The following is a 19,357-nucleotide window of genomic DNA, read 5'->3' as shown; positions in this document are numbered from 1 at the left end:
GAAGTCCCGCAGGACTGGGGTCTTTTTATAGACCTGGTGTTGCACAGCACCAATGTCGGAGGGGGGTTAACCATCCTAGTCCCACTGCCAACATCCTTCGGGATGGGTCACAGGCTGGAAGGGCACCGAGCCATTCTGTTTCTCCGCTCCCTTCCCTTAACTCTCGGCCTGGACCCACTGCTATACTTTCCCCTCCCCAGGAGCACCGGAATCCTTTGCCCAAGCATCACCTCGCCTAACAGTCTTCGCGGTAGCCTCCGACCACTGGTGGAACTGATGAAATGCCCCCCATTGTAGGACGTCTGCCCAGTTATTTTTTCCAACTGCAATCTCCAAAATCGCACAGAATTTTTTCATTGGCCAGGCTTAATGTTTTACCCTCGGCAATTTTATTTGGAAGATTCCAGGGAATTCCCTATGCCAATAGATTTTGCCCTTGTACAGGTAAAACTATCGAAACAGTGTACCATGTGCTGTTTGAATGTTGTTATTATTCTGGTATTAGGCAACGTATTTTATCACCAATTTTGGGTAGTGTTTCAGGTTTTCCTAGGCTGAACAAACTATCATTTTTGTTAAATGGCACTGGGGAAAACATAATTGAACCGGTGTCAAAGTTCTTACTGGCTGCTGCTTTTATAACACAGTAAAATTTTGTAAATGCTCAATGCAGGGTACTTTTAATGGAAATTGTATCCTATCCAGAAACTGAATTTTACTTCTTAGACATTATGCTGTTACTTCTATGAATTGCCATTAAAGGAACTGTTTGTGTGTGATTACTAAGGGGTATTTCATAGATTACAAAGATTCTTTTACGCAAGGCACTCCCCATGTATTTATGACATCTGCTTATTCCACCCTTCCTCCAAAGAGCTTGAGGTAATGTAAATGGCTTTCTCTTTTTACAACCACAAGCTTGTGGTGCAGATTAGGGCAAGAAGCATGTCAGATTGCACTCTGGTGGGGCTTCAGCTCATGGGCAGGGCACAGAGTTTGCTGTTCAGCCCCAAGCACACGAAGAGTCCTTTATGTGAAAAGGGTGCTCCATACCAGGAAAGAAGGCCCATCTCACATATTGCCCATGTGACGGGCCCTCTATGGCTCGGTTCAGACATCATGCCAAATTGTGGTTTATTTGAGCAATGGGTGAAGTCTGGACTCAACTTGCCATTACTCCCACATTTTCATTTGCTTCAACAGATGCTCTGGCCAAGCTACTTTGTAGCTGGGGAATGTGTGAAAGCGGCATCAAGGAACTAAGATATCCACATTTACAGAAGCTAAAAACCCTTCACATTTGATGGACCCCGCTAACCATGGTTAGCTGTGTGGTCTGCATTCAGATGGCCATGCTAATTTGGTAGTGTAGTATATGCTGCGGATTAAACCATGGATTCCAAATACGCCCGACCATGAATTTATCTACACTGCAGCCCAATTCCTTCAACCCAAATTAAATCAAAACAATAACCTCACAGATGTTTTGCTTTGGTGGATCTCTGCATGTTTCTGAAGCAGCCACCGAGAATACCTTTTCTATGCACCTGGACAGGCAGGCATCTGAGCATACCTTGCACTTAGCACCCACCACTCCCCTGAAGTTGCCTCACCTGGAGTTGATATGCCAAGTCAGATTCAGCTTTCCTTGTGTTCACCTCGATATCATAGGTGGCTTTTTTCAGCTCGTAATCCCGCTGGGCCTTGGCCATTTCAATTTCGCTCAGGTACTGAGCAGACAACTTCTCTTGCTTGGCCTTAGCTTCCTATGGGCGGAGAAGGAGAACACAGGCTTTCCATATGTAGGGTCTTGGGTTCAATCTGAAATGGCAGGGCTGGGAAAGACCTCCAGTTAAGTCCCAAGAAAGTTGTTGTGAGTCAGAGTAGACTTTTACATACAGAATAAGGTAGCCTTTTCTTTGTTTGTACTGGGCATTGCTCTAATAATGGGTTCTTGTGCATTAATGTAATTTGTGGTGTATCAGGTGTCATTGCAGCGGAGAACACCACACACCATTCCTTTAAAAAACCCTACATCATCTATAATTACATTCTAGCTGTCTGTGTGTACATCTTTTTGTCCACTATCTCCCCCTGTACCATTTCACTACCCCTAGTAAGAGAAGAACTGGCAGCAGAAAACTGATTATCTTCCAAATTCAAGATTTCCCCAAAGAACAGCAGTAAGGCTCCCCAAATGCAGAGTAAAAGACATTTTGACTTCACCGACCAGCAGACCAATCACCTTTTCTCTGCCCTCTCCACTACTTGCATGTTTCAACATTCTAAGCCCCAACTCGCTTCTGCTGGAATTTTCAAGCCTATTGAAAGAAACTAAAGCTTTGGATGAGTGGTCTTCTTGTGGGGAAAATGTATATAACACTGGAGGAGCTATTCTTCCTCAAAGCCTGCTGGGAAGTGAGGGCATTCACCCACTGAATCAGACACAGCCTAAACTGATACCTAAGTTCTCACTATCTGAACGTGCCAAAGGCCTTAAGTAAAGGTAAAGGTTCCCTTGCTTGAAAGCCAGTCAAATCTGACTCTAGGGTTGTGGTGCTCATCTCTGTTTCCAAGCCAAAGAGCCAGCGCTGTCCAAAGACGTTTCCGTGGTCATGTGGCTGGCATGACTAGATGCCAAGGCGCACGGAACGCTGTTACCTTCCCACCAAAGTGGTACCTATTTATCTAGTTGCAATTTCTTGCTTTCGAACTGCTAGGTTGGCAGGAGCTGGAACCAGAGACGGGCGCTCAATCCATCATGCGGCACTCGGGTCTCGAACTGCTGAACTACTGACGTTCCAGCCTGCAGTTCAGTATCTTAACCCCTTGAGCCACCGCAGCTCCTCAAAGGCCTTAACTTGGTCCAAAAAAAGACCCATGCTCCCTTCAGACCATGGAGCTAGAACTCACCTTGATGCCAGCATCTCTCTTGGCTTCAGCTTCTCCAATCCGGGCATCCTTCTGAACCTGGGCAGTTCGGGCTTTCCCCAGAGAGTGAAGATAATCCTTCAATTGAGAGAGGAATTATGGTCAGAGGAGCTGTCATGACCCCCCTGTGGTTTGCCACCTTCGTCTGCCACCACTCTGGACTTAGGGTCCCCTGGGAAGGCCCAGAGCATCTCCCAAGCCCAACCAAAACGCCCCTTTATAGCCGAGAAATATAGGCATGATGACCAGGCAGAGAACATTAAACAAATGGTTTATTAATACAGTAATGGGGCAAGGCAAACAAGACAAGGTGCTTAATATATCTAACAGTGTCTAAAGGTAAAATAAAACAAATCTAACGTGACTACCTATTACACTTAACTGGTTACCATTCAAGGCCCACAGCCTCTTATACCAGGCCTGTGCCTGTACTCACTCTGTCCCAAGAGAGGGATCTTTCCCTCAGACCAGACTGTCCCCTCAGTTTTCAAGTCTGTGAGAGACAAGACCGCAGAAGAGAAAGAACAGAGTTTTACAGCCCTCATAGCTTAAGTCCCAATCTCCTCACACAATCCCTGGACACCCATTGGCTACAACTGTCGCTAAGCATTGTGGGGATTGTAGGCTGTCTGCTTCCCATTCCCACACAGGTCTCTCTTGGACCTGGTCTCCCAGTCCTACACAGATCATGACAGGAGCCCACACATGGTACCAAAGAGAAGGAAGATTCAAAATTCAGCACCAAAGAAAGCTGTTTTTTGCCATTTAACCTGTCTGGAGTCTCTCTTTCCAGATCCAAACATTCCCCGTAGCTTTCTGGCTAGCCTCCCGCTTGGATGACTGTAGCGCAGTCTCTCAAAAATCCCTCAGGCTTCCCTCAGAGACATCCAAGAAGCTGTGGCTGATGCAGAATGACACAGCCCATCTCCCTTTGGGACCAGGTCACAGAGGGCATACTAAAAGGTGGGGTGCTGAATTCTGCACCAGTTATGGTTCCTCATACACTGGCTTCTTACTTGCTACCAGGCTAATTACAGGTATTGACATTGCTCCTTAAATTCTAAATGGCTTGGATTTTTCATACTGGAAATAGCAGCTGATACATAGTCTGGTACCCTATCTTTTACCTCAGGAAAGCAACAATGCCTGTTGTTGCTAATATGCAGTTTGTCAGTTTGCTTCTGGGCCCAAGTCAAGGCTTAAAGTCTGATTTGGCCCGGACCCGCCTACCTTCTCCTGAACATTTTGTTGCATCCTCTGAAGTCAGCAGCGAAGGCTGTGTTCTGGGTCCTTCCTTTGCACCTGAGACTGGCAGGGCACACTGAGCATGGTCTTCCTGGCAGTGGCACCAACCTGGCCAGAGCAGTCCACCATTCCCATTTAGGCTTACTCCTTATACGCTGGCATCATATTATCAGCTTAGCATTTCTTTTCTCTGTCTCCCGGTTTTTCCAGTATTCAGCCTTGGAGATACAAGGGCAGGCCTTCTCTGTTTTTGCCTCCCTTGTCCTATTCTGTACGTGAATTTCAGAAAAAAACCTTTTTCCTGAAAGCACACCGGGGTGGGGGGTGGGGGCAGGAAATCAGCAAGCCTTCTGCAAAGGGAAGTCCTGCCTCACTAACCTTTTGGAGTTCTTTGAGAAAGTGAACAAGCATGTAGACAATGCTAGGCTGGAAAACATTATATACCTGGACTTTCAAAAGGCTTCTGACAAGGTACCCCACCAAAGTCTCCTAAGTAAAATTAGCAGTCATGGGATAAGAAGATGGATTCTCTTATGGACTGAAAACTGTTTAAATGACAGGAAGCAAAGAGTAGGAATCGATGGACAGTTCTCACAATGGAGGGAAGTAAGCAGTGGGGTCCCACAAGGATCAACATTAGGGCCAGTACTATTGAATTTATTCATGAATGACCTGGAAATAGGGGTGAGTTACTGTACTGGCCAAGTTTGCAGATGACACAAAATTATTCAGGATGGTGAAAACCAAGGTTCACTGTGAAGAGCTCCAGGTGGATTCCCACAAACTGGGTGAGTGGGCGGCAATGTGGCAAATGAAGTTCTATGTTGGTAAGTGTAAAGTGGTACACATTGGGACAAGGAATCCCAACTTCAAATATAGGCTTGCGGGATCTGAGCTTGCTGAGACCGAAAGAGAAAAAGATCTCGGGGTCGTAGTGAATAGCTCAATGAAAGTGTCAACCCAGTGTGCTGCAGCGGTGAAAAGGGGATTTTTAAAAGGGATTGAGAATAAAACGGCCGATATTGTAATGCTCCCGTATAGATCTATGGTGGCGGCCTTATTTGGAATACTGTGTACAGGTCTGGTCACCATATCCCCACAGCAAACAACGTAGTACACACTTGCAAGAAGGTTTTACTTTATTGAAGCCATGAAGCACTTGAACAGGGTCACTGTTCAGAATAACGAAAGCTCGGAGAGCTTGAAAGGTTAAAGTAAGTTCATAATCATTACAGCCAATAAACAAGGTTCCCGCGCGCGGCCAAAGGGTTTCTTGCGCGCCTAAACCTTGGTAAAGCAACGGCTACCTTCTTATAAATAAGCATACGATTCTCACAGCCTCTACTAATTAAAGACAAAGCAAAGCTCTCTTGCTCTTCCACCAGTGGCCTTGGCGAGATAGCGTTACATCAAAGCATGACTGGCGTATACTGAAAGGAATGCAGAGCTACTGGGGAGATGTGCGCATGACAAGCTAAGCGCATCTACGGAGGTGGGGGGAAGATGCATAGAGGACCATACAGACAAGAATGAACTTTTGGCAGCTTGCTGACAAAGAAGGACACTGCAGAGCTGCAAAAAGTACAGAGGAGGGCAACCAAGACGACTAGGGGGTTGGAGCACCTTCCCTATGAAGAAAGGCTGAAGCGTTTAGGACTTTTCAGTTTAGAAAAGGGATGACTAAGCGGGGACATGATAGAGGTTTATACGATTATGCATGGGGTGGACAGAGTTGACAAAGAGACATTTTTCTCCCTCCCCCAAAAAACCAGAACTTTAAGGCATCCAATGAAGCTGATGGGCAGTAGGTCCAGGACAGAAAAAGGAAATACTATTTTACACAGAGAGTGAGTAAGTGTTGAATTCACCTAAAGGAAATACTATTTTACACAGAGAGTAAGTGTTGAATTCACCGCCAGAGGATGTTGCGATGGTCACAAGAATAAACAACTTTAGAAGGGGATTAGACAGCCATGGTGACTGAGAGGAACCTCCACATTCAGAGGCCCTGTTTTTGGCAGTCCAGAGGAACTGGTTGGCCGCTGTGTGAGACAGGTTACTGGACTAGATGGATCATTGTTCTGATCCAGCTGGGATCTTCCTATGTTCTTATGATAACTTAATGAGGGCAATGAAACTTTAAGTTTAAGTTTACCCTCTGATATACCAGAGTGGCTGGAAACAAGCCAAACTTCTTACAGGGACCGATGGCCTTAAAACTTGATGCGTCTCTGATACTGTTATAGATTTGATCAAAAGAGCAACAGAAACATAAGATTATCTTCCAGTTCTTATTACCTAATGTTGTGTTTCAGAGTGAAAACACTAGGAATTTCCTTCTGACCAGAAAAACCCACAAAACAGGAGCTGACTGCCTTTTAAATCTGGATATAAGAAAATAAGAGAAGCCAATGTTGGTTCAAGCCAATGGCCCATTCAGTCCAACACTCTGTCACACAGTGGCCAAAAATACCAGGTGCCATCAGGAGGTCCAGCAGTGGGGCCAGGACATTAGAAGCCCTCCCAGTGCTGCCCCCCCCCCCCAGCACCAAGAATACAGAGCATCACTTGTCCCAGCCTGAGAGTCCCTATCTATACCTTGTGGCTAATAGCCACTGATGGACTTCTGCTCCATATGCTTATCCAATTCCCTCTTGAAGCCGTCCATGCTTGTAGCCGCCGCCACCTCCTGTGGCAGTGAATTCCATGTGTGAATCCCTCTTTGGGTGAAGGAGTACTTACTTTTATCTGTTCTAGCCCGACTGCTCAGCAAGTTCATTGAGTGCCCACGAGTTCTTGTATTGTGAGAATGGGAGAAAAGTACTTCTTTCTCGACCTGCTCTATCCCATGCATAATCTTATAAACCTCTATCATGTCACCCCTCAGCCGTCGTTTCTCCAAGCTAAAGAGCCCCAAGCGTTTTAACCTTTCTTCATATACTTCATATTCCCAAAGCTCAACCAAAGGAGAAAATATTCAAGATCGTCTTGCCCTCTAATAATGAGCGACAGCACTTATTTATTAAAGAAGTCCTCAGCCTTCAACTGCCCACCATCTAGAGGATCATCAGGATGGCCTCTTCACTGAAGGTTATTTGATTAACTCGCTAAAACTAAACAAGTAAATTATTTCGTTTCTTAAATCCACCGATCACACCATCAGAAGATGGAATCCACTCCTGGGCCCCTTACCTGATCGTCATGGATGTCTTTGAGGGTGTAGCTGACCACACTGATCCCCATGTTGACCAGATCAGAGGAAGCAACTTTGAAAACCTGCTCCGAGAACTTCTGCCGGTCCTTGTAAATTTCCTGTGGAACAAAGGGAGATTAACAGGGTATGTCAGAGAGAGGAAGAACAGGAAACTCTTACATCAAAAGCATCCAAACCAGCCAGGACTATGCCTCTGATACCAAATTTCCTTGTCTTCTCATGCTCCTGGAATATGGCCTGTTTATTTAAAAGTTCCCAGCTACAAAGGTCTTCTATGGAAGCACCAGCATATGACATACCATAGCAAGCATGGTGCAGTAGTTAAACCTTTAAAACAAGGATTTGGGAGACCCAGGCTCAAATCCCCACCCTGCCATGGAAACTTACTGGGTGACTGTGGGCCAGTCACTCTCTCCCAGCCTAGCCTACTCCACAAGGCTGTTGTTGCGAGGACAAAAGGGAGGATGTTGTAAGCTACTTTAAGGATTCTGGTGGTGGAAAGTGCTGTTAAGTCACAGCCAATTTATGGTGACTCCGTAGGGTTTTCAAGGCAAAAGACAAACAGAGGTGGTTTGCCATTGCCTGCCTCTGTGTAGCAATCCCGGACTTCCCATCCAAATACTATCCAGAGTTGACCCTGCTTAGCGTCTGAGATCTGACAAGATAGGCCTAGCCTGGGACATCGGAGAATAGCAGGGCATAAATATCTAAATAGCCTCTGAAGAACACATCCCTATCCTGGATCTTTTAAAAGAAACAGAATCCAGCCCTGTAAATAAAATGAAACTGTTAGGAAGACCTTTTCTAGGGTGCAGACTAGAGCCACGGACAGAGATAGAACAACACAAAAACCCTCCTCCTCTCCAGCAGGGGGCAGCAAAGACATACAGTAATCATACAGGCAGCCTCACCTCTACTGTCATATGGGCCATGATGGCTCTCTGGTGACCTTCCAGTGTCTCCAGGGCAATCTGGGCAATCTCAGACTCTGTCTTACCCAAGAACATTTGGCAAGCAGCAGACAGCATCTCCTTGTTCTGTCCCTGGATCTTCACCTACATTGGGAGAAGAGAGGACGCTGAGAAAGAGAATGGAGGCCCTTCGTTTCCCACCACCTTCTACATCCCTTCAAGCTTCAGGGGTGCTTCAAACAGGGGATGAGCCCCCTTTAAGAGCTTGCCTTCTCCCTAAGGCGACTACTGCAGGAGGCCATTGCCATGGCAAAGAGCCACAAAGTTTAACCCATTCAGCAAATACAGGATCAAGGTCAGAAGGTGCCATGTTGAGATGGGGGGGGAAGGAGAAACAAAAAGGGGGAGGGGCAGAGCTGAGGCAGGTACCATTTCGTAACTGGAGGCAGGGGGAAGAAACAGAGGACCCAATTTTGGATGGGAGGCAGCACAGAACTCTTATAAATGAAAATAAACTTGAGCTGCAGCTAATATTACTTTGGAAACATTGGGGGTGGGGATAAAAATAGTTGGCATCCTTCACAAGAGAGGGAAAGTAAATGGGCCCAGCTTAGGCTGTACCAGTCTGAGAGCAAAGAAATCTGTGCTTGTTTCCATAAACCCTGCTCTCTTCCCCCAACCCATGGATATTTCCCACACTAACCCTCAATGCATCATTGGGCACCTGTTACCTGGGCGATTCCAGTGACAGAGATGGGGACTCCATGCCGGGTGTAAACCTTTTCACTCTTCACATTGAGTGTCAGAGTATTCAGTGAAATCCTGAGTGGAACGATAAAGACCAGGAGGAGTTAATGAAGAGTTTGTTCATCTCTCTCTCTCTCTCTCTCTCTCTCTCTCTCACACACACACACACACACAATGTCCAAAACCTGAAGTTGGGCTGTTTTCTGAAGTTTAAATGCAAGCATTGTTCTGCAGCTATATCTAATCATTGCTAGAAAGCCATCTTAATATGATCCATTTAATGATGACAAGGTGCATCGATTCCAGTTACCAAGACAGGTAGTTCATAAAGCAAGCATAAATAATTTCATTAAAACCACCGTCATCAAAATTTGCCAGTAGCAAGTCATGTGATTTCCATGAACAAGCAAATGAATTGGTTGCTGTGAGAATTCAAACCTGTTGGTTTGAAAATCGGGTTACTTGAAGAACAAGGCAATATACATGGAAGGGCTTTGAACCCTCTCTTGTTTATTTGCAAGCTTTTTCCTTCCCCAATGGAGATGAAAACCAGTTTACAATATTCTCCCCCTTCTCCATTTTTCCCTCACAACAGCTCCCATGAGGTAGGCTAGACTGAGACAGACACACCGGCCCAAGATCACCTGGCAAGCTTCCACAGCAGAGTCGGCTTTTGAACCTAGGCCTCTCAGATCCTAATTTGACATCACAATGGTGCTAGGATTTTTAACAGAGCCTGTGTAACAGCAATGTCCAAAATGTTTGCAGCTTCTGTGATCTTTATAATTCAAGAATTATATTGGCATACAACCAAAGAGCCTGCTTGGTGTAGTAGTTAAGAGCAGCAGAGACTAATCTGGAGAACCGGATTTGATTCCCTAACCACTTGAAGCCTGCTGGGTGACCTTGGGACAGTCACAGTTCTCTCAGAACTCTCTCAGCACCACCTGCCTCTCAGGGTGTCCGATGTGGGGAGAGGAGGGGAAGGCGACTGTAAGCCACTCCGAGATGCCTTCAGGTAGTGAACAGCGGGATATAAAACCATCTCTTCTTCTTCTTCAAAGAAGTGTCGATCTCAAGATTTCTCTCCGGCTCTGTTCGCTGCAAATGTAATAAGCAAGATCCCTCCTAGGAAGGCTAAGTGCCCAGGGCTCAGCAAAAGGATGGCTCTTTAGAACAGCATTTCTCCCTCAGACAGTAAAGCAAGTGTTCAAACTGTGGGGATGTCAGTGGAAAAGAAAAACATTCATGGTCTGAAAACGGACCACGTTGCACAGCTTCAGGTAGTCAGAGGGTGTCAAACAGGAAATGAGAGAGGATCCTGGCTGAGATGCAAGAGATGGATCTCCTGTGATGAGCTACCCTAATAACAAGGAGATGACAAGAGATGGAGCGCATAACCTAATGGATCAAGATTTATAATGCCTGACCTCATAACAGCCAGCATGATATAGTAGGTAGAGTTTCAGATTAGGATCTCGGAGACCCTGGCTCAAACCTCCACTCCGCCATGAAGTTTGATGAGTGACTTCAGGACAGTCACACACTCTCGGCCTAACTTACCTCACAGGGGTGTGGCTGCAAGGATAAAATGATGGAAAGAACTCCAATGTTATATAGTGCTTTGGGTCTCCATTGGGGAGAAACGTGAGGTAAAAATATCTAAGTGCCAGCATGGCATACTGGTTAAAGTCCTGGGCTAAGGAGGCCTCAGTCAACTCTCCATTCAGTCATGAAGCTCACCTTGGGCCAGTCACACCCTCTCAGCCTAACCTGCCTCACAGGGTTGTTGTGAGGATAAAATGGATGCAGGAGACACAGCAGTCACAAATGAAAAGGAACCCCCAGACCGGAACACCACTGTCTTTAGCCAGGTATGAATATCAACCACGCGTTGCTGCTCATCATTCTCTCATGGATACATCTCCCTCTCTCAGTCTTACGGTTTGGTACAGGAACATCTCAGGTAAGAACTTTTTAAACCAAGAAGTTCAGCTAGTCACCAGGTCCTCAGCAGAACCGCACTTATGGAAAAGGAAGGATGAGGGACTTTACCCCTTGCAAGCTTCCTTGCTCCAACCCTGCCAACCTATGTGACTGTACCTCTCTGAGAGTCTTATAACCCTGGAAAATTTTGGGGCTCAGAAGGGACAGCTTCCTTCCATGCATGCAGAGGTATGGTAATAACATGGAGGAAAGGAGAATGATATAAACTGCTACTTGGCTGTGCTGTGCACTCCATCACCCACTGGCCCATCAACTGTCACTCAAGAGTATGCACATGCCATTGGCTGGGGGCTGGGTCCACTCCTCTCCCCCGCCTACTGCCAGCCTGGCCACTGTTCCCTGACAGAATTAACTACCAAAAAGGCTGTCTCTCCTGATAAAGATGCTTCTCCTACTTGGCTCATGCGGCTAACTTTTCCCTCAGTGGCTATGGGCAATCAAGCTTGGTTCTGTCAGTAAAAAGGCAAAGGCAAAAGGCCCAGTCCAGGCCTACTTTGACCTTGGTGGGGAACTCATTGGGGCCAGTCCCTAGGGCTCCCAGCTCCACATTGGAAAATTCCTGGATATTTTGTGATGGAGCCTACAGAAGCCAGAGTCTGGGGAGGGGAGAGGCCTCAGCTGAACAGAATGCCATCGAGTCCACCCTCCGAAGCAGTTATTTTCTCCTCAGGAACCATTGCTGGCAATCTCCAAGTGAGATCACTCAGAATTAAAACTGCTCTCCAGATGGCAGAGATCAGTTCTCCTGGAGAAAATGGATGTTTTGCAGGGTAGGTCGCTTCCCTCCTGCTTGGGTCTCCAGTGCCCACTGCAGAGAAAGACTGTACTTTTCCTAGGTAGAGGCTGCAGGTGGGGAGGGGCGATGGAAAGCTGAAGTCAGAGGAGCAGATAACAGTATGCTGATGGTTGGCTGGGAAGAAGATAAGGTTGCCAACTCCACGTTGGGAAATTCCGGGAGATTTGAGGGAATTCCTGGAGGTCACTCAGAATTACAACTGCTCTTCAGATGGCAGAGATCAGTTCCTCTGGAGAAAATGGTGGACTCTGTGAAATTGATGCTGAGTGCCCAAGGCCAGGGCACCCGCCTAGAGCCTTTTTCTAGAGCTCATTGTATTTATTTCCAGAACAGGCCTTATTCCTAGTTAATAATAATACCCCTCAACATATCGTTTCCATTCCTACCTTAGCTCAAGGATCTTGTTCATTGATGCGGTCCCTCACTGTGAGCGTTTTCGTCCCTGTTATCACCACTCCGACTGCAAGGATTCTACACAACCACTATAATGAGTAAGCTAAACTAAGATTAGGGGGCCCAGATTCAAATCCCCACTCTGCCAGGAAGCTCACTGGGTGGCTTGAGGCGCTCACTGTCTCCCAGCCAAATCTACTTCACAGGGATAGGGTGAGAGAATAATATACTCTGCCCGGATCTCCTTGGGAGAAGGGTGGGATAAAAAGTGTAACTGACAAACACCACCAAGTGAACGAGACCCTGGAATACCTTCATCTTACCCGTTTCTCTCCCACCCTTTCCTCTAACAAGAACTGCAGCCTTCTCAAGCGTTTTTGGCATGATGCCCAAGTACATTCTTAGCTCTACAGCTTCTGGACTTCACACAGAAACAATAAATCTCTGCTGTGGAACACGTAAGCCAGACAGTTCATTTTTTTTCCAGCATTGCTGAGAAAAAACCACAGGGCCCGGTGGCCTGGGGCCTACAGTAAAATTTAGCGTTTTGTGGTTTCTAGCCCTCATTAAGTCCAAAGATATACAGAAACTGTAATGGGGTACAGCATGGAGAATCGAATAACTTAAAACAAGTAATTCCAGACTCCCAAGTACGGGATGCAACAATCTTGCTTGAACCAAGCAAGTCTGTACCATGTAGATGCTTGGGTGGCCTAGAAAGAACAACCACTGGCTGCCCTAGAAGACAAAAAGGGAACATTTTGCTTCCCTGCCACCAAAAGCTACCTGGCAAATATGTAGTTTGGAACTCAGTGCCACAATGAGTGATGTTGGCAGAGCTGTAACATTTCTAGAAATGTTAGCACCTGAGGGTTTTTTTTTGTTTTTTGGGGGGATTGCCCTCCCCAAGAAATTTTGGGGAAATACTGACTTAGCAAACTTTAGCGACATAAAATGCAACAAATATATCCAGGCACATGAAATTGTACCATTTGGCATATTTGTAAAATGTCAAAAATTAATCCTGTAGTCCTCTAGAACCAAAACTGTGAATATACTCAACGAGAGAGAGAGAGAGAGACTAACTTCTGTGGCCTCTACTTAGCAATATGCAACTTATAGTTTTCACCACCTGAGAGGTAGGGCGAAAGCTGAAAACAGAAACATTCAGTTTGCAGTAAACAAATAAAACCTGGACAGAAACAGTCTCAGGCAGTCACAGACTAGCAGCGTGTTTGCATAAGAATTAAATTTGTTAACACTAGAAACAAACGGACAAACCCGGAACTCTTCAGTAGCATACCACCATCACTCACATTATAACAAGCTGTGGACAGTTGATTGCATTTAAACAATAAACATACCGTACTTGTGGAAAAGAGATAGCATATCTACAGTATACACAAGAGCAAGACTCGAGTCCAGTAGCATCTTAGACACCAACGGGGGGGCTTTTCTTCTGGGGAATGTGCTGGAACGGAGTTCTGGAAACTCTTTGACAAAATTCTTTTTAAAATGCTCAAACGTTCATGAGTTTTCAGTATACACATTGAAAACTCTTGAGAGTTCTGGCACCTCCCCCCCCCCCAAAAAAAGCCCTTGGTGGGGATGGGTTTTCAAGAGTTGAAGCACCCTGTGTCAGATAGTACATGACGCAGGGAGCTTTGATTCTTCGAAGTTTATACCCTGGAGATTTTGTTGGTCTCTAAGAAGCTACTCTAAGGAGCCGAGGTGGCTCAGAGGTTAAGACGCTGAGCTGCAGACCGGAAGGTTGGTAGCTCGGCAGTTCGAGACCCTGGTGCCGCGTGACAGAGTGAGCTCCAGTCTCTGGCCCCAGCTCCTGACAACCTAGCAGTTCAAAAGCAAAAAACTGCAACTAGATAAATAGGCACTGCTTCGGTGGGAAGGTAACAGCATTCCGTGCGCCTTCACGTCTAGTCATGCTGGCCACATGACCACGGAAACGTCTTTGGACGGCGCTGGCTCTTTGCTTTGGAAATGGAAACAAGGACCGCCCCCTAGAGTTCGATTCGACTGGCTTTCGAGCAAGGGAAACCTGTACCTTTACTAAGCAGCTATTCAACTAACAATCTAGATCCTCTACTGCAGACCGACATGGCTACCCTCTGAAACGAGGGAAATACACAAGAATGATCACCTAATGGGTTTAGATTAGTAAGGAATATCTGCATACTACCTGAGTAGTATGTTTTTTGAGTGAGAAAAGTCTTATTTTATAATGCATTTCGTTCAGTTCAAAAGAGAAAAAACATTTTAAACGAGTTTTATTCAGTGCTCCCCCCCTCCATTTCTATTTTTTTCACTGGAAAAATTGAGAGAAAAGCAGGGGAAAGGGAAAGGTCCCCCACACCCCGGTCCACTTCCAAAACGGTCTAGTTTTTCTTCCAGGCCATCACGTCTCTTGGCACTGGACAATGACGTAACTGCATAATGAACACATTCTGCACTGAAATACCACTGAGGATAGCCTCTTCTGGATAAAGAAGTTGCTCCGCCACCCCCACCCCAACAATGACAATGATTTTTCTCCTAGCTGTTCAGCTGCACCACATCCTTGGCCAGAACTTCACGTGTCTTTTTGAAAGCGGGTGTGTAAACAGATTTAAAGGAGGAGAGAAAATATGTTAAGGTCTGTTGTCAGGTATGTTCCCCCTCCCCCCAATATGGAATTCTTCACTGCCTTTGCTCACACTGCTGGCGCCATCGGTAAATTTTTGTTTTTCTTTTTGCTGTCACACTCATTTCTGCTTCCTGGGCTCATGTAGATCCCTCTGGAGAGGTTTTCATTTTGCAAGATATAATGAGAGCTCTCAGGAGGATGTCTGAATATTCCAGAGCCTGGCAGAGTGGCAACGGCAGCCACAAACAAGAGTTGCCCGTATCTTTCTTCCCACTCCCCCTCCCCGCTTTCTTGCTGCTGCCTCCCCCCATAGCCTTATCAGCTCTTCTAGCCCATCCAATGCACCAGTTCAGCACATCTTCCACACCACATGTAATAAGAGTGTTTTTTTCCAGCCACACCCAATTCAGAAAGTGTCTTCTCTCCTAGACTCTGCTGACCAGCCCCTCTGATGCCTCCTTCTCTAACCAGCAGGCTAGATTACTGCAATGTGCTCTATGTGGGGCTGCTAGAAGCTTCAGTGTGTGCAAAATGTAGCAGTTTAGGCTACATGATTTAGGCACTGTGCACTTAGAACGCCAAAGGAGGAGGAGGAGGAGAGTTGGAGTCAGCACTAAGCCTTTTTTCCGTCAAAAGCTATTCTCAGATGGTCTTTGAATGCATCTATTCTCAGTTAAGGCAGAAATCTGACTGAATCTCCTCAGCATCCAGTTCTCTCAAGACTTTCTTGCTCAGCCAATGTTAACCAACCAGATTGCTTAGAGAAGAAGAGTTGGATTTATACCCTGCCCTTCACCTGCAGTCTCAGAGCGGCTTACAATCTCCTCCCCTTCCTCTCCCCATAATAGACACTCTGTGAGGAAGGTGGGGCTGAGAGAGCTCTGAGAGAACTGCGCTTGAGAGAACAGCTCTGAGAGAACTGTGACTGACCCAAGGTCACCCAGCTGGCTGCATGGGGAGAAGTGGGGAATCAAACCCGGTTCTCTGCCACTCTTAACCACAACACCAACAGGCAGACGCTCCGCTGAAAGGGTAGACTCCAACCTTTCCCTGCCCTGATTAAGAACAGAACCAGGGTGATTAAAAGATGATGAAGGGCAGACTAGACTGTATTCCGTGACACTGAGTAACCACCCTCAGAATCCTACATTTTCTTTGATGTGCTGGTTTGGTTTAGTGGTAGCCAGTTTGGTGTAGTGGTTAAAAGCGGTGGACTAATCTGAAGAACTGGGTTTGCTTCCCCACTCCTCCACATGTAGCCAGCTGGGTGACCTGGATCAAGCCACAGTTCTCTCAGAGCTGTTCTCTCCAGAGTAGTTCTCGAAAGAGCTCTCTCAGCCCCACCTTCCTCACAGAGTGTCTGTTGTGGGGAGAGGAAGGGAAGGGGATTGTAAGCCGCTCTGAGACTCTTCTTCATCATCATCCACTCCCACCCAGGCTTCAGCCAATTTCTCCTGCTACTTCTCCTTAAACATCTCCCATCTCCTCATACTGTTCCCCCTGTGCTCCATACCCTGAACCCAAGGGTCTTCCACACATGAGGCCCAGAAACCCATGTAAGTTATGAGTGCCTATCGATCCATTGCTGCTGCCATTTGGATCGTGCACGAGCACAGAGAAAGGGCACTACTGCCGACATCACATACCCCGCCTGTCCTCTTGTTGTCACGCCCTTGAAATTTCAATTTGGGTCCCAGGTCTGGAAAGACTTGAAGACTACTGCCCTAAACAGACTTTTGACTTTGCTACTGCAACCACCTCCTCTTCTTCATTGGCCTACGGTACTTGCTCTTGACCCACAACTCTGAAAGAACTTGGGACTGCCTTTGGGCGAGTCCTCCTGTTCCTGAGGCCAGCAGCAAAGGTCACTCAACTATCCTCTGAAGCAGAGGTGTCAAACATATGGCCCGAGGGCCAGAACTGGCCTGTCCAGGACTCTTATCTGGCCTGCAAGTAACTGGTGTGAGGGAGGGAAGGCAGGAGGCTGCTTGGGAGGGGAACAGGCATACGGGCACACATGGTGAGGTGTGTGTGGTTGAAGCTGTCAAGAAATGAAAGGAAATGGCTTGGGGGTGAGTATGCTATCCCTTGGAAAAAACCTAGTCTTCTATATTATTAAATACATTTATTGGGGCTTTTGTGGATTCCCCAGTAAATCAATTGCTTTTGTTCCTAAGAATCAATTGCTTTTGTTTGTATTTTGAGTAAAAATAATATAGTTAATTGGGCTTGCCTGTGTCATTTATAAAGTTTATATCTCTGGTACCTGGCATTAGATTTTATGGCCAACATGGCCCGGCCAGACAAAGTGACATTTATATGAGATACAGCCCTCGTAACAAATGAGTTTGACACCTCTGTTCTAAAGTTTCAGGACTGCGTCTTTACTGCTTTCTGTTTATTTATTTATTTATTATTACGTTAACTTTTACCTCGCCCTCCCTGCTGAGGTGGGGTCAGGGCGGCTTCCACAAAACTAATGAACAATATACATTTTACAAATGATAAAATACAATAAGTCAATTAAAACACAGACAAATCAATTTAAAACATAGTTTCGATGGCGATAGAAATAAAGTGCAATTTAAGGACACATTCAGCGGTGCCACCGCGCTAGGTCATGCTGAGTCGGAGTTCACACAGGGCGCTGCTGGTAAGACGCCACTCCTAGCGGAACGCCTGCCTAAAAAGCTGTTTTCATGGCCCTGTGGAACTGTGAAAGGTCCCGCAGGGCCCTGATCTCGGCAGGAAGCTCGTTCCAATAGGACAGAGCTACAAACGAGAAAGCCCTGGTCCTAGTTGCCATCAACCTGACTTCCTTTAGGCCAGGGAGGTCCAAGCGATTTTGGGATCCAGATCGCAGTCCTCTCTGGGGAACATGCGGGGAAAGGCGGTCCCTCAGGTAGGCCGGTCCCTGACCATAAAGGGCTTTAAAGGGCAAAACCAGCAGCTTGAAACGAATCCGGAAGGCTATTGGCAACCAGTGCAGAGTCTTAAGCACAGGCTGGATGTGCTCCCACCTGGGGAGGCCCATCAACAGCCTGGCCGCCTCATTCTGCACCAGCTGCAGCTTCCGGAGTTGCACCTAGGGCAGCCCCATGTAGAGAGCATTGCAGTAGTCCAACCTCGAGGTGACCATAGCATGGATCACTGCAGCCAGATCATTGCATTCGAGGAAGGGAACCAGCTGCCTAATCAGCCGAAGATGGTAAAAGGCTGCCTTGGCAGCGGCTGCTACCTGGGCCTCCATTGTTAAGGAAGCATCCAGGAGCACTCCCAAGCTCCTGACCCTCGGCGCTGGCACCAACGGGAGTGGAATCCCTATCCCTGCACCACTCCGATTCAGGCACAGGACTGCTGTCTTCGTTGGATTCAATTTCAATCGGCTCAGTCTAAGCCATCCAGCCACGTCCTGTAACGCCCAGTCCAGATCTTCCAGGGTAGAGTCAGACTGACCGTCCAACATCAGATAGAGCTGGGTGTCATCCGCATATTGGTGACAACCCAGCCCATGCCATAGAGCTGGGTGTCATCCGCATATTGGTGACACCCAAGCCCATGCCTCCGGGCAATCTGGGCAAGGGGGAACATACAGATGTTGAATAACATCGGGGACAGCACAGCCCCTTGGGTCACACCACACACTAGTAGGAGCCTTCGGGACTGCTGCTCCCCGATGGCCACCCTTTGTCCCTGACCTTGGAGGAAGGAGACAAGCCATTGCAAGGTGAGCCCCTGAATTCCCATGTCGGCGAGGCAGTGGGCGAGCAGCTGATAATCGACTGTGTTGAACGCCGCCAACAGGTCTAACAACAGCAGCACCGCCGTCCCGCCCCAATCCCGATGTCTCCGGAGGTCATCCATGAGGGCGACCAGTGCTGTCTCCGCCCCATGGCCCGGGTGAAAACTGGACTGGAAGGGATCTAGCATGGAAGTGTCATCCAGGAAGGCCTGCAACTGTATCGTCATCACCCTCTTAATTAACTTGCCCAAATAAGGCAAGTTGGAAACCGGCCAGTAGTTGGCCAATTCGGCCGGATCCAGAGATGGCTTTTTTTTGGGGGGGGAGACCATCGCTTCCTTGAGAGCCCCCTTAAGAACTTAAGCCCCCTTACGTTCCTAGTCCTTTATGTGCAGCGCTTTAGAAAGAACTTCATACTCCTGGTTTCTCTCTTCTTCCACCCTCCAGGTACTCAGCCATGTGGTTTTTTCTAAGGCAAGCAGCAATTTCCCTCTAGTAAATACCCAGTAGCAAACTCCATCTGGAATTTCTCTTCCACTTCTGCACAAAGGAGAAGCTGAGACCAATGTTCCCTCTAATCCCCCCCCCCAGCGTAGCAGTTCACATTCTGAGCAGAATATAACTGCTGTAACCTTAAAATGGGCAATGGACAGCGCAAGACCCTCCGCGGCTCCAGACTGCTGCTGAGCGGGGCTTCCTGCGTTAATGAGGAGCCGCTTAGCCGCTTATG

At 47.1% G+C, this 19,357-nt stretch overlaps 1 protein-coding gene across 3 annotated transcripts in view; it reads right to left on the bottom strand.

Annotated features, from left to right (window-relative positions):
* Positions 1–19,357, bottom strand: part of FLOT1 (flotillin 1) — a 38,555-nt gene that overhangs the window by 12,092 nt on the left and 7,106 nt on the right. For all 3 annotated transcript variants that reach the window (XM_015425112.1, XM_015425113.1, XM_015425111.1), the window contains exons 4-8: positions 9,033–9,123; positions 8,302–8,445; positions 7,369–7,488; positions 2,914–3,009; positions 1,614–1,766 (exon numbers count right to left, since the gene is read on the bottom strand). In XM_015425112.1, the coding sequence (XP_015280598.1) occupies positions 1,614–1,766; positions 2,914–3,009; positions 7,369–7,488; positions 8,302–8,445; positions 9,033–9,123 (604 nt within the window). The remainder of the gene's footprint in view (positions 1–1,613; positions 1,767–2,913; positions 3,010–7,368; positions 7,489–8,301; positions 8,446–9,032; positions 9,124–19,357) is intronic.

The sequence above is a fragment of the Gekko japonicus genome, unplaced genomic scaffold (assembly GCF_001447785.1).
Source record: "Gekko japonicus isolate JY-2015 unplaced genomic scaffold, Gekko_japonicus_V1.1 scaffold3437, whole genome shotgun sequence".
NCBI lineage: Eukaryota > Metazoa > Chordata > Lepidosauria > Squamata > Gekkonidae > Gekko > Gekko japonicus.
The sequence above is the reverse complement of the archived record's forward strand: the minus strand, read 5'-3'. Positions and strand labels throughout refer to the sequence as shown.